This window comes from Ranitomeya variabilis, chromosome 3, assembly GCF_051348905.1.
Source record: "Ranitomeya variabilis isolate aRanVar5 chromosome 3, aRanVar5.hap1, whole genome shotgun sequence".
Classification (NCBI taxonomy): Eukaryota; Metazoa; Chordata; class Amphibia; order Anura; family Dendrobatidae; genus Ranitomeya; species Ranitomeya variabilis.
In genome coordinates, this window is record NC_135234.1 from 463,042,332 (window position 1) to 463,058,502 (window position 16,171).

Sequence of the window (16,171 nt, forward strand, 5' to 3'; positions counted from 1 at the left end):
TTATAACCTCATAAAGGGACAGTGGTCAGAATTGTAAAAATTGGCCTGGTCATTAACGGCAAACCACCCTTGGGGGTGAAGGGGTTAAAGGGGTGGTCTGGTATGTAAAGTCATTTTCCTCCTTAATCCCTATATATTTAATGCCATAATCTAAACTATTTTCGAATATACAGTGCTTGAATTAATAATTCCATATCCTTCCCTAACTACTCTATTTAACTGCTTATCCTTTTTTGATGATGCATTATTTGAGAACTTGAGTCACTGCCCCTACCTCTTCCCTATAATGAAGTGTCATCAGTGATGCTCATTTCAGGGACTGGGCTAGTCCTTGCTTTCTCACTGTAGGATGTGCACAATGACAGCGCTCTCTCTGTTGCTCGCTCAGATCAGCAGTAACAAGCCGGCACCAGAGCACACTGTTAGTGTGCGCTGTCATTGTGCACAGTGCACATTGTATAGGCACTAGCCCAGACCCTGAAATGAGCATCACTGATTACAATTCGTTTGAGGGAGAGGCTGCAACAGTGACAGCAGCCTCTGTGCCCTGACAACGCTTGGTTTGAGTATTCCAGCATGCACTATGATAATGAAGCAGCATAAAAAAGTAGTAAAAAAAATAGGAAAGCAGTTCAATAATATAGTTACGATAGGATAGGGAATTGTTAATTTAAGTATATTAGAAATTAGTTTAGATTATGGCACTAAATAGATAGGAATTTAGGAGGAAAATGAACTTTGTATGTCTGAACACTCCTTTAAAGTAAAAATAAAATTGCATTATTAAGAAGGTTAAAATTCCTATTGAATGACTTATGTATTATTTAACTGTGGAGGGGCTGAAAACTGAATAGCTGATCTCTGATCTCTGTATAGAGACAACCTACTGCCTGGGGTATCTCTATATCTAACGAAAAGTTACTGTTAAAGACCAGAAAGCCTTAATAAATGAAAAAAATGACCTTAAATTGTCTGATTGTTAACTACTGTGAATTTACAACATGGGAATGTGTTTTAGGGACAGAAAGCATTGGGAAGCATGTCAGGAATATCAAGCAATGGCCACTCATCCACTATAATTCCTACCTCTCAACTCAACTCTCCCACAGCATTGTCCCAGAACATAAATACAGCACCCTCTGCTGGTGTGCAGCAGGATAACAGCCAGCAAAGAGCTCCAAGTTTCAGTCATGACAGACAACTCAGGTGAGAATATTCACATACCAACATTTTCCGTAATATCACAATATCTAATATTAAGTGTGTTTTTTTTTAAATAATATTTCCTTTTTGCATGTATTTTTCTGATTTAAAATGCTTCCTAAACGTAATCACAATACTTTTTCACCCTGGATAAGTTGCTGAACCAATTCTTGCCAGCTAGTATTTCTGTAACCATTATTTTATTACTTACAATTACAGCTAGAAAATAATATAAAAAAATACATAAACGTATATGTTGGTGTTCCATAATGCTCCACACCCATTCCCATACAGATGTGCCCTTCTTTAAATCCTCTGTTGACACCACCTGCATTGTTCTTCAAAGAACATCGCCCGATGGAACCCATTGTATATTATAGGGCCCTTTAGTTTCTGTGATGGTGTCAATCATTCAATACGGTATTTTTATTTAAATCTGTGACCTTTTGAAGCCGTCATTGCCTGTTCAAACTGGAATAAGTCCATCATATCCAGAGGTGTATGACATGAGACGTTTATAATTTTTTTAAAAAGCATGTAACTAGTGGATACTTCAATAAATGCCATCTTTTGGCAATCCATTGTCCATAGACTCTCAAAAGATTACAAGGAGATTCTGAGGTTCCCACTTTACACCCATTTGGTGTTTTCGCATCAAGCATACTCACTGCACTACTCCATCCAGCGTCAATCACCCCTCTAAATAGCAGTATCATCCTACCGCCAGCCTAGAATATTCCCTCACCCTCGACCAGTATATCCATATTCTACGCGGGACAACTCACCAAGGTCACCATCTGGAGACCTTCTCTTCATAACAGTTTGCTAGTCATGCTGTTAATGTACACAATTGACATACAGGCGCAAACCACACATTATGGGCCTACAGGCCACATGTGGCTCCTGAAAAAACATGTGGAGAAAGCTACCGCTAGTTACCTCCGGCAGCAACTTGCCTCTTGAAGATCATCAAATCAGGTGTTAAAGTTCAGATTGCCCTACCCTCACCTCTCTTGATATGATCTGCCAAAGGCAAGCAACAAGTCCCACTGAGGCCTCCTCTAGTACCTTTTTTTTATCTCTGTATAATGCAAATTGTTTTCTCCAAATCAAACTCCTGTTATATGCCTCAACTCTCTGCTACCATATTAAAGTGAGAATTCAGAGGGAGGCACAGAGAAGGCAGGAAAGGCTATGCCATACAGAGAAAAAAAGTATTGAACACTCCATCATTAATTCTGCGTCTTATGCTTGTGGGCATTTGCAATAGTGAGTTCATTGAATCGTTGATATTATTTTTATAATTTAGACTCCTCCTCAGTCAACCTATCCAGCCAATGATGCCAGGCTCATGTAGCACAAGAAGATCGTCAGAGAGTGGACACCAGACTAAGTATGAGACCAGAGTCGTCACTAATACAGAAAAAGACTATTTGAATGTTTTTTATAAATAATGCATTAAAGAGCATCTTGATCTCTTACTGCTTCTGTAACACTGTAATCTATATTATGCAAAATTATCAAGATTGGATGGTCTGCTTAGTGTCTATTTATTAACAATTTGTGGCACCTGCTACATATTTATGAAAATCTGCTTTATAACCTTTAAACCCATCTTAGGAAGTCATTAAAGACGTATTCTCATGTAATGAAATTAGTATGATTAGTTAGGCAGCATGAAAATACATAAGTTTGCTTTTTCTATATGCTTTCATTCTTCTGCAATGTACAGCGTGTTGCCAAGAGACCCACCACCAGAAACTGACCCAGTATACAAAGTAGTTACATTCCCGCCTAAGGAGTTAACTCCTGAGATCTCAGCCACTTCCCTCCATCCATTGACTTATATAGAGCAGTTAGCTCCTCCCTCTCCCTGTCAACTCCTGACCTATCTGTACTGCAAAATCACAAGCGCCAGCCCCCCCCTATAGCTACTTCCACTGCAGCTCTCCTAATCACTGCTATCACTTTCCAGAGCCATGTGCTTTTTCAATTGCCCTATTGTCTATATATGTAACTATAGTGATAGCAGAGTAGGCCTTAGAAAAAGCACTGATAGCTGAATGTGTTACAGTAGAAAGATAAAGCTCAGCACAAGTTCTGCTACTGACCAGAGCTGTCAATCATGGAGGAGTGCCTGCCCGCTCACAACGAGAAATTGAAAGAAACTGGAAAAGCTGTGCGCTGTTCAAGAGACAGCTGTTAGTCAAATGAACATATAGCTTACAGACAATCTTTAGCAAACTGGTGAAACTTTCATCTCAATATGCATTTTTAGAAGCAACAAACTTAACATTCTTTCCTCTTTTATGTAGCAGATATTCACAAAGCCCACAAATATTCAGAAGCCTAGAAGTGCAGACATCTGTAAACAATGGTCCTATTGTGCTCATGGGTCAAGCAATCTTACACCCTGCCTTTACAACACCACATTGTACTCAACAGCAAAACATCCCTCATATGCAAGTTCAGCAGCCACAACGCCAATTTATCCAGGTAAGTTCCAATGTGGTCTTCCTAGACTCACTACATTTGTTGCAAAAGTTATTTAACCCCATAAGGATCCTGTCAATTTTTTCATTTATTGTACTTTTGTTTTTTCCTCCCCTTTTCACAAGAGCCATAACAATTTTATTTTCAATCAACATAGCGATATACACTGTGTGCAGAATTATTAGGCAAGTTGTATTTTAGAGGATTATTTTTATTATTGATCAACAACTATGTTCTCAGTCAACCCAAAAGACTCATGAATATCAAAGCTTAATATTTTTGGAAGCGAGTGTTTTTTTTTTTAGATTTGGCTATCTTAGGAGGCTATCTGTTTGTGCCGGTAACTATTACTGTGCAGAATTATTAGGCAACTTAATAAAAACCAAATATATTCCCATCTCACTTGTTTATTTTCACCAGGTAAACTAATATAACTGCACAAAATTTAGAAATAAACATTTCTGACATGCAAAAACAAAACCCACCTTTCTTTATGATGACACTCAACTTCCTTCCATCCATTGATTCTGTCAGTTGCTGGATCTGTTTACGACCAACATTGCGTGCAGCAGCCACCACAGCCTCCCAGACACTGTTCCGAGAGGTGTACTGTTTTCCCTCCATGTAGATCTCACATTTTATGAGGAACCACAGGTTCTCTATGGGGTTCAGATCAGGTGAACAAGGGGGCCATGTCATTATTTTTCCTTCTTTGAGACCTTTACTGGCCAGCCACGCTGTGCAGCAGTTGGAGGCATGTGATGGAGCATTGTCCTGCATGAAAATCATGTTTTTCTTGAACGATACCGACTTATTCCTGTACCACTGCTTGAAGAAGTTGTCTTCCAGAAACTGGCAGTAGGTCTGGGAGTTGAGCTTCACTCCATCCTCAGCCCGAAAAGGTCCCACAAGTTCATCTTTGATGATACCAGCCCATACCAGTACCCCACCTCCACCTTGCTGGCGTCTGAGTCGGAGTGGAGCTCTCTGCCCTTTACTGATCCAGCCTCTGGCCCATCCATCTGGCCCATCAAGCGTCACTCTCATTTCATCAGTCCATAAAACCTTTGAAAAGCCAGTCTTAAGATATTTCTTGGCCCAGTCTTGACGTTTTATCTTATATTTGTTCAAAGGTGGTCATTTTTCAGCCTTCCTTGCCTTGGCCATATCCCTGAGTATCGCACACCTTGTGCTTTTTGTTACTCCAGTAACGTTGCAGCTCTGAAATATGGCAAAACTGGTCGCAAATGGCATCTTGGCAGCTTCACCCTTGATTTTCCTCAAGTCATGGGCAGTTATTTTGCGCCTTTTTTGCCCAACACGCTTCTTGCGACCCTGTTGGCTATTTGCCATGAAACGCTTGATTGTTCGGTGATCACGCTTCAAAAGTTTGGCAATTTCAAGACTGCTGCATCCCACTGCAAGACATCTCACAATTTTGGACTTTTCAGAGATAGTCAAATCTCTCTTCTTACCCATTTTGCCAAAGGAAAGGAAGTTGCCTAATAATTAAGCAAACCTTATATAGGGTGTTGATGTCATTAGACAACACCCCTCCTCATTACAGAGATGCACATGACCTGCTTTACTTACTTGGTAGTTGGCTCTCAAGCCTGAACAGCTTAAAGTAGGACAACATGTATAAAAAGTATCATGTGATCAAAATACAACTTGCCTAATAATTCTGCACACAGTGTATATGAGAGCTTGTTTTTTTTTTCGTGGGACAAGTTGTAGATTTGTATGACACCATTCATTTTAACCCCTTCCCGACCCATGACGCCACGTAGGCGTCATGAAAGTCGGTGCCAATCCAACCCATGACGCCTATGTGGCGTCATGGAATGATCGCGTCCCTGCAGATCGGGTGAAAGGGTTAACTCCAATTTCACCTGATCTGCAGGGACAGGGGGAGTGGTACTTCAGCCCAGTGGGGGTGGCTTCACCCCCCCGTGGCTACGATCGCTCTGATTGGCTGTTGAAAGTGAAACAGCCAATCAGAGCAATTTGTAATATATCACCTATAAAAATGGTGAAATATTACAATCCAGCCATGGCCGATGCTGCAATAGCATCTGCCATGGCTGGAGACCCTGATCTGCCCCCCCCACCGCCACTGATCGCCTCCCCAGTCGTCCTTTCTGCCCCGTTCTGTGCTCCGCTCCCCTCCATCCTCCTGTCCGCTCCCCCTGTTGTGAACTCTATTTTTAGGCTCCCTCTAGTGGTCACAAGCGGTACTGTGTAGTGTTGTCTTCTGCAGGTTGCTGCATCAGCTGGTTCGTTATCCTTGGTTCGTTTCCTATTTAACTCACCTGGATACTCAGTTCCTTGCCTGCTATCAATGTATTCAGTGCTCTTCAGATTCCTTGTGATTACCTTGCTCCCAGCCTCTCCAAGACAAGCTAAGTTTTTGTCCGTTCATTTTTTGATTATCAGCATTCATCATGTTTCTTGTCCAGCTTGCTAAGATGTGATCTCCTCGCTTGCTGGTTGCTCTAGGGGACTGAGTTTCTCCCCCCACACCGTTAGTTGGTGCGGGGGTTCTTGAAATCTCAGTGTGGATATTTTGTTAGGGTTTTTTACTGACCGCACAGACCCCTTACTATTTTCTGCTATCTAGTATTAGTGGGCCTCATTTGCTGAATCTGTTTTCACCCCTGTGTATGTGCCTTCCTCTTACCTCACCGTTATTATTTGTGGGGGCTTCTATATCTTTGGGGATTATTTCTCTGGAGGCAAGAGAGGTCTTTCTTTCTCTCTAGGGGTAGTTAGTTCCTCAGGCTGGCTCGAGACGTCTAGGATTTTTTAGGCACGTTCACCGGCTACTTCTAGTGTGTTTGGATAGGTTCAGATTTGCGGTTAGTCCAGTTTGCCACCTCCCTAGAGCTTGTCCTATGTTTGTTACTTAGCTGGAGTAATTCGTGATCCTCAACCACTAAGGATCATAACAGTATAGCAGGCCAAAAAAGTGTTTAATGCATCGCAGAAGTGGGATAGAAAGAAAGACCTCTCTTGCCTCCAGAGAAATAATCCCCAAAGATATAGAAGCCCCCACAAATAATAACGGTGAGGTAAGAGGAAGGCACATACACAGGGGTGAAAACAGATTCAGCAAATGAGGCCCACTAATACTAGATAGCAGAAAATAGTAAGGGGTCTGTGCGGTCAGTAAAAAACCCTAACAAAATATCCACACTGAGATTTCAAGAACCCCCGCACCAACTAACGGTGTGGGGGGAGAAACTCAGTCCCCTAGAGCAACCAGCAAGCGAGGAGATCACATCTTAGCAAGCTGGACAAGAAACATGATGAATGCTGATAATCAAAAAATGAACGGACAAAAACTTAGCTTGTCTTGGAGAGGCTGGGAGCAAGGTAATCACAAGGAATCTGAAGAGCACTGAATACATTGATAGCAGGCAAGGAACTGAGTATCCAGGTGAGTTAAATAGGAAACGAACCAAGGATAACGAACCAGCTGATGCAGCAACCTCCAGAAGACAACACTACACAGTACCGCTTGTGACCACTAGAGGGAGCCTAAAAATAGAGTTCACAACATCCCCCGTCCTCCTGTCCGCTCCCCCGTGCTACGATCCACCCCCCCGTGCTCCGATCCCCCCGTGCTCCGATCTCCCTCCTCCTCATACTTACCGAGCCTCGCGGTGTCCATCCGTCTTCTTCATGGGCGCCGACATCTTCCAAAATGGTGGGCGCATGCGCAGTGCGCCTGCCGAATCTGCCGGCCGGCAGATTCGTTCCAGGAACATTTTGATCGCTGTGATAAAACCTATCACAGTGATCAAAATAAAAGAAATAGTAAATGAACCCCCCCTTTATCACCCCCCATAGGTAGGGACAATAATAAAAATAAAGAAAAAATATATATATATTTTTTCCCCCACTAGGGTTAGGGTTAGGGCTAGGATTAGTGTTAGGGTTAGAATTAGGGTTAGAACTAGAGTTAGGGTTAGATTAGACTATGTGCACACATGGTGCGGATTTGGCTGTGGATCTGCAGCGGATTGGCCTCTGCGGATTCGTAGCAGTTTTCCATCAGGTTTACAGTAAAATGTAAACCTACTGAAAACCAAATCCGCTGTGCCCATGGTGCAGAAAATACCGCGCAGAAACGCTGTGTTGTATTTTCCGCAGCATGTCAATTCTTTGTGCGGATTCCGTTTTACACCTGCTCCTCAATAGGAATCCGCAGGTGAAATCCGCACAAAAAACACTGGAAATCCGCGGTAAATGCGCAGGTAAAACGCAGTGCCTTTTACCTGCGGATTTTTCAAAAATGGTGCGGAAAAATCTCACACGAATCCGCAATGTGGGCACATAGCCTTAGGGTTAGGGTTGGAATTAGAGTTAGAGTTGGAATTAGGGCTAGGGTTGGAAATAGGGTTAAGATTAGGCTTGTAGTTAGGGTTAGGGGTGTGTTGGGGTTAGGGTTGTGGTTAGGGTTGGGATTAGGGTTGTGGTTAGGGTTGGGATTAGGGTTAGGGTTGGGATTAGGGTTAGGGGTGTGTTGGGTTAGGGTTGTGGTTAGGGGTGTGTTAGGGTTAGGGTTATATCTAGAGTTGGAATTAGGGTTTGGGGTGTGTTGGGGTTAGTGTTGGAGTTAGAATTGAGGGGTTTCCACTGTTTAGGCACATCAGGGGTCTCCAAACGCAACATGGCGCCACTATTGATTCCAACCAATCTTGCGTTCAAAAAGTCAAATGGTGCTCCCTCCCTTCCGAGCCCCGACGTGCGCCCAAACAGTGGTTTACCTCCACATATGGGGTACCAGCATACTCAGGACAAACTGGGCAACAATTATTGGGGTCCAATTTCTCCTGTTACCCTTGCGAAAATAAAAAATTGCTTGCTAAAACATAATTTTAGAGGAATGAAAAATTATTTTTTATTTTCACGGCTCTGCGTTATAAACGTCTGTGAACCACTTGGGGGTTCAAAGTGCTCACCACACATCTAGATAAGTTCCTTGGGGGGGTCTAGTTTCCAAAATGGGGTCACTTGTGGGGGGTTTCTACTGTTTAGGCACATCAGCGGCTTTGCAAATGCAACGTGACACCCGCAGACCATTCCATCAAAATCTGCATTTCAAAACGTCACTGCTTCCCTTCCGAGCCCCGACATGTGCCCAAACAGTGGTTTACCCCCACATATGGGGTACCAGCGTACTCAGGACAAACTGGACAACAATTATTGGGGTCCAAGTTCTCCTGTTACTCTTGCGAAAATAAAAAATTGCTTGCTAAAACAATTTTTGAGGAATGAAAAATTATTTTTTATTTTCACGGCTCTGCGTTGTAAACGTCTATGAAGCACTTGGGAGTTCAAAGTGCTCACCACATATCTAGATAAGTTCCTTGGGGGTCTAGTTCCAAAATGGGGTCACTTGTGGGGGGTTTCTACTGTTTAGGTACATCAGGGGCTCTGCAAATGGAATGTGATGCTCGCAGACCACTCCATCAAAGTCTGCATTTCAAAACGTCACTACTTCCCTTCCGAGCCCCGACTTGTGCCTAAACAGTGGTTTACCCCCACATATGGGGTATTGGTGTACTCAGGACAAACTGGGCAACAACTATTGGGGTCCAATTTCTCCTGTTACCCTTGTGAAAATAAAAAATTGCTTGCTAAAACATCATTTTTGAGGAAAGAAAAATGATTTTTTATTTTCACGGCTCTGCGTTGTAAACTTCTGTGAAGCACTTGGGGGTTCAAAGTGCTCACCAAATATCTAGATAAGTTCCTTGGGGGGTCTAGTTTCCAAAATGGGGTCACTTGTGGGGGTTTCTACTGTTTAGGCACATCAGGGGCTCTGCAAACGTAACATGATGCCCGCAGAACATTCCATCAAAGTCTGCATTTCAAAACGTCACTACTTCCCTTCCGAACCCCGACGTGTGCCCAAACAGTAGTTTACCCCCACATATGGGGTATCAGCGTACTCAGGAGAAACTGGACAACAAAGTTTGGGGTCCAATTTCTCCTGTTACTCTTGGGAAAATAAAAAATTGTGGGCTAAAAAATCATTTTTGAGAAAAGAAAAATTATTTTTTATTTTCATGGCTCTGCGTTATAAACTTCTGTGAAGCACTTGGGGGTTCAAAGTGCTCACCACACATCTAGATTAGTTCCTTGGGAGGTCTAGTTTCCAAAATGGGGTCACTTGTGGGAGAGCTCCAATGTTTAGGCACACAGGGGCTCTCCAAACGCAACATGGTGTCCGCTAATGATTGGAGCTAATTTTCCATTCAAAAAGCCAAATGGCGTGCCTTCCCTTCCGAGCCCTGCCGTGCGCCCAAACAGTGGTTTACCCCCACATATGGGGTATCATCGTACTCAGGACAAGCTGGACAACAACATTTCAAACAGAACTTCACATCATGACTGCTCACAGTGATTAGGGTTTCATAAAATAATAATCGACTTGCTTACACAATCATATTAATGGTTTGAGGGAGCGAGGGGAGGGGAAGGGAGTTAAAGTTTAAGATAGGTTCCTTTTAACTCACCATTCACTCTGAAAACCTACTTCAGCTTGGGTCAAAGGAAGATGGACTGCCATCACAGTGACATGTCATGTTATAACACCTATCATATGTTATGGAGAGGGAAAAGGGAAGGATGAGGAGCAGTTAGCACAGTAAAACAAACAGACTTTTACTTCTGTTTCAAGCATCTATTATACTCACTACAGTGCTGAATTCACAGCCACACAGCTCAGTACTACTGGATAATATCCTCCATGCTGCTATATAATGTCTTCTGAGCATGTGCTACACAGAAAGAAGAGCAGGAATCTGTCATGTGTGTACACCGTGTACGTGAAATATAACAGCAGTGAGTCCCCTCCCAGTATATCAGAGAAGACTGAAAATTAGGGTGAGGATAAACCGCTGAAAATGCAGAATGCAGGTCATATAATGGGCAGAAATAGTGTTATTCCTCATATACACTCACAACTTTTTATGAGCAGTCACCTGAAATGACAGATATATTTCACTGTAAACTGATTAAAAAAATACCGTTCTACTTTTATTTCATCCACTAGGTTGCAGCAGCGAGTACTTTACGGAAAGAGCAGCCGGATACTTTGATTCTGCCCACTTACTCCCAGCACCAAGCATCCTTAGGATTGCAGCAGCAGATTACACCAAGGAGGACGAACAGTCTCTCAGAGACATGACATGGACAATCACAGGTAATAAGCCTGCTAATCATCAGCAGATTACCGGTCGGAGCAGTTACTTTTCCCAATGTGGTAACAGATGGAGTCACACGTCTCAGTGAACTTGTGCCACTTCTGCAGAAAGAATTTGCAAAGAAATTCCGTTTTGTGCTAATGGGAGAGCGATGGATCTGGGCCCACGGATAACCCTACGTGGACAGCGCTCTGCAGCAAGCCGTGCGTCTTGTCCCCTTATACATATGTCCTTTGTGTCACGTTTTCAACATCAAGGGTTAATGTTCAGTACTTGTATCACGAGTAGAATCTAGAAGTGCATGGAGGAAGAACTAAAAACATCCAGTCTGCATCGTCTGGTACGCGAAATGACTCTACAGACAGCTGACAACCTCAGCACGTGTTCACACTGGAGCATCTGTACCAGTAATCCCCGCTGGCGTCCTTAAACTCACAGCTGGGGGTGGATTCGCTCATTGGTTTGCCTGTTGATGGCTAAAAAAGTGGAACCATCATTTCTGAAACGCCGTCTGATTTCATGTATGTGCCCAGAACTGGTTGCAAGTTAGATATTACCAGATGGGAACTGCGCAGTCTAATTTACAGACAAATATATTATTATCACCACTAATAATACAACTAGAAGTATAATAATTGTGTTATTGATGGCAAGAAATACATAGGAATCTTATTCTATCTTAAAGAAGATGTGTTCGTATGATCCACACCCCATTCCCCCCACTGCTTATAGGGGTCAGAGAGTCTTTAAGACATAAGGCAATCTGTTCCTATATGTAAGGGAAAAAACAATCTTTTATTCCTTATGCAAATGATGCTGAAATGCTCTGTGTGTGATCGGAGCCTGTGCCTCCCAGCTCTATTTCCCACCGAGGTCCTCCTGCTTGACATCTGCTTGCTGGGTGGCACATGGCGGGGTATAGAGGCAGGAGACAGAGGTGATGCTCTGGTCAAGCCCTTATTTCAGTAATGGAGCAACAGATTGCTTAACTACATGCCCAAATGTGTAGTTTGGGAAGTGCACAGTGCTGACATTCACTTTAACATGGAATCGGCAAAACTTTGCTTTGCTATTCTTATAATATCACATTCTTTAGGAATCTGAAATAAATGTAAAAAAAATAGCTTTAAGGGTCTTTTCACTTTCAGAGAATATGGATACCTTTAAAGAAGCCCTCACATCAATCTTTGTATCCTCTTAATATATTGCAATCATCATATTATATTGCATTGTGTACTTACAATTGCTCACTTTGCCTTTCTACCCAGATAATTTTTCTCTTTTGTCTGCTCTGTATAGAAACAGGAAGTCTCTTTTCCCTGCAGAAATCATTCCACTCAACTCTGGACACAGCTGCTCCCTCTTCTCACCTGCCATGGGCATTTCCAGTGACTCATGAATGATACAGGGAAAATTGACCTCCTGTTTCTACATAGAGCTTAGAAGGATTCTGCTAGTCAGGTTTTATTCACGTGAGGTCATAGACCTAAAGGATCCCAATCTGGAGGGACATGGCGGGTGTTCACAAAATCACGTAGCACACTAAATGTAATGGCATTACCTAGTTACACAGATTCTTTATTTTTCTGTAGGAAAAAGACACCATTTTTGTGGAATTGAATGAAGATTTGTTTTTTGACACTTTTTTCATGAAAAAAAAACGCAGTGTCCGGAATTGTTAGTCAATAGGAAATTATGAAATGCAACACACACAATGTCACATTTTTTTCAATTTCTGCACTTTAGCATGGAATTTTAAATGCTGCCTTCTAAAAGTATGGCATTTTTCCGGCATTTCTACCTAAACTTTGGTATAAGAGAAAAAAATGGCCTAAACAAGGCAAGTGCAAAACGTGAAGCAAAAAGTTAGTACGTCCTCCATCCACCACTGTTCAATGCTTCAGCGAGTCCTGTATGGCACAACTTTTTCTTGTACGAAACGAACAGAACAGAAAATCTGCAGGTGACATCATGGCTCATAGTCATATCTACACCTGACGTCATTTAACCTATGGAGCTACTAGTTCTCATTGAAGAGACCAAGCTGATTTTACTATCTGGCAATGCTCTATGGAAATAATCTTTGCAGGCATGCCTCCTGACGAAGTAAGCCATCTCATACCAGCGAAACGGCCTCACCTCAGGACAGATTCAGCTGTTATTTTTGCTTCTCATTAGTACAAAGCAAGTTATTGATTGGCTGTTTGAGATGTCAAAGGCTCTGCGTTAGATTCAGGCTTTTTTTTATTGCTCCTTATTAGTACAAAACAGATTATTGATTGATTGGCTGAGATGTCTTACCCAAGAGATTTGTCAAAGGCTCTGCACTGATGAGTAGCAAAAAGCCCTGTTCCATCTATCTGGTTTCGCTGGTATGACAGTTTTCTTCCTTGTAAAAGAGAGCAATAAATGTCAAGCACCAAAGAGAAAACATCGGTCTCCGCATCTGGTACCATTAAAGGTGTTATCCAAGACATATATTGATTACTTATCCTTAGAATAGGCCATTAATATGCTATCGGGGAGGACAACCCCCAAAGACGCACCTGCCATGGCAGATAGATGTGAGCAGTGTACAGAACCGGAACAGCTGTCTCTTTACACTGCATAGTGGCCGTTCTTGGTTACTCACTTCCCATCTACTTAAAGGGATATTCCAGGAATTATTTATTGATGACCTATTTATCCATTAAATTATTGGTTTCCTTTCTGTGTGGTTTGATACACAAGATTCGTTGCATTTAGTATTCTTTTAGATTAGAGTGTCACTAGTATTACATGAAATATTGAATGCAGCTTGTATTCATAGTAAATGAAATAACTGATACATAACACACATTAACAACCACGTGCCTAATATATGTACACGATACGTTGAAGGTTCTGGATGCTAAACATTGATGTCTATTTTAATGGAGAAACCGAATAGTGACCCATCTCTGCAGAAACAAAGGATCGGATATATTGAGATCCAATATACCTGATTATTTGAGGTTTACACATAAAACTGTTGTCTGACTCAACCTAAATCACTAGGTATGGATGTTAGCAAGCATCAAAGATCGATCTACTCTCAAAAACGGGCCCCATATTTTCCTGACATCTTTTATTTTCACCTTTCATAGCATGCTGCATTTTTTTTTCTCATAACGAATGCAGCTGAGAAAAAATATGAAGATCTGGACGTCCTCATTGACTAACATGGGTCCAAGTGCAATCCGATTTTTTATTGGCTGCCACTCATCCAATTTATACGCTAGTGTGAGCGAGCCCTCAATATGAGACTCACAAACCCATATATCTGCACCTACGCCTGACATCTGCCAAAACACAACTCTTCTGTTCCTTCAAAGAGAATCTTATGAAACAGTTCTACTCTCACTTTTTGCTGATCCATGATTGTAAATGATCCCAGATATTCTTTATTAGACAGTAATATATTTGTACAGAAGATCATATATTAAAATCCCGATTGTGAGTCATGCTGCATAGGATTTATGTCACCTGTTTTGCGGGAGGAAAAGGAAGAAACATGCACTTTTTGATTTCTATATTTTGTATAACTTGTTATGTTGAGGTTTCTATGAATATAATTGTATGTAATACTGGATAAACGTAGTGTATTGTACAGTTATTGTAATATTGAGATATTTCTATATAAAAAAATACACCATCATAAGTGTGGACTAGTTATTCAATAGATTTTCCATTCCACTGATTTACTAGAGTAAAAAAGATAAGCATGTTTTTATGTAGGACGAGGACAATGTTAGATGGGGAATGAATATTATTACAAATCATCAGCATTATGTAACAAAGAATACTCAGTAACAAGATAGAGAAAAATTATTTTATTTTATAGGGTAAGTGTTGTGTTAAAAAAACAACTACAATTATTTCTTAAGATAAGCATGTGTAGCAGGATTTCACTAGGCAATGGGCTCCTTACGTGTCCCTCAAGCTAGGGGAGCCCTAGACTTTTCCTGTTCCCCAGAATACCCCTGAAGGTGGAAATGCTGGGGCTTCGTACCTTGCTATGCTCCTAAATGCAGGCTGAACTGTCTCCTTCCCCACCCTGTGAGGTATTATTATTATTTATTTATATAGCACCATTGACTCCATGGTGCTGTACATGAGAAGGGGTTACATACAAATTACAGATGTCACTTACAGTAATCAAACTAACAGTGACAGACTGATACAGAGGGGCGAGGACCCTGCCCTTGCGGGCTTACATTCTACAGGATGGTGGGGAAGGAGACAGTAGGTTGAAGGCTGCAGTACCTCCAGTGGTGTTGAGGTGGCTGTGTGGTTATTGCAGGCTGTAGGCTTTCCTGAAGAGATGGGTTTTCAAGTTCCGTCTGAAGGATCCGAATGTGGTGAATAATTGGACGTGTTGGGGCAGGAAATTTCAGAGGATGGGGGATAATCGGGAGAAGTCTTGGAGGAAATTGGGTGAGGAGCGAAAAAGTGTGGAGGAGAGAAGGAGGTCTTGAGAGGAACGGAGATGACGTGAGGGAAGATATCGGGAGATTAGTTCAGAGATATATGGAGGAGACAGGTTATGGATACTGTTGAGCATTCCGATACTGCAAATATCGGGTATCGGCCGATATTTGCTGTATCGGAATTCCGATACCGAGTTCCGATATTTTTGCGATATCGGAAATCGGAATCGGAAGTGTGCGGTGCGTATGGTTCCCAGGGTCTGGAGGAGAGGAGACTCTCCTTCAGGCCCTGGGATCCATATTCATGTAAAAAATAAATAATAAAAATAAAAAATATTGATATACTCACCCCTCCGGCGGACCCTGGCTCTTAGCGGTGCCTCCGTTCCTAAGAATGCAGGGAGTGAACGACCTTCGATGACGTCGCGGCTTGTGATTGGTTGCGTGAGCGGTCACATGAGCGGTCACGCGACCAATCACAAGCCGCGACGTTATCGAAGGTCCTTCACTCTGCATTCTTAGGAACGGAGGCAGACGCTTGGACCGGTGAGAGCCAGGGGCTGTCCGAGGGGTGAGTATATCAATATTTTTTATTTTTATTCTTTATTTTATACATGAATATGGATCCCAGGGCCTGAAGGAGAGTTTCCTCTCCTTCAGACCCTGGGAACCATTCCGATATTTTGTGTCCCAATGATATGCATTGGTATCGGGTATCGGTATCGGCGATATCCGATATTTTTTGGATATCGGCCGATCCAATCCGATACCGATACCTTTGCATATCGGAAGGTATCGCTCAACACTAGT

General features: G+C 42.2%; 1 protein-coding gene across 5 annotated transcripts in view; it reads left to right on the forward strand.

Moving 5' to 3' along the window:
* NPAS2 (neuronal PAS domain protein 2) overlaps positions 1–14,583 on the forward strand; it is a 170,210-nt gene extending 155,627 nt beyond the window's left edge. For 3 of the 5 annotated variants that reach the window (XM_077296614.1, XM_077296618.1, XM_077296615.1), the window contains 4 exons: positions 1,019–1,206; positions 2,513–2,596; positions 3,519–3,699; positions 10,763–14,583. In XM_077296614.1, coding sequence (XP_077152729.1) covers positions 1,019–1,206; positions 2,513–2,596; positions 3,519–3,699; positions 10,763–10,897 — 588 coding nt within the window. In that variant the 3' untranslated portion in view covers positions 10,898–14,583. The remainder of the gene's footprint in view (positions 1–1,018; positions 1,207–2,512; positions 2,597–3,518; positions 3,700–10,762) is intronic. The other 2 variants (XM_077296617.1, XM_077296619.1) reach the window with 1 other exon arrangement.
* Positions 14,584–16,171: the final 1,588 nt, after the last annotated feature.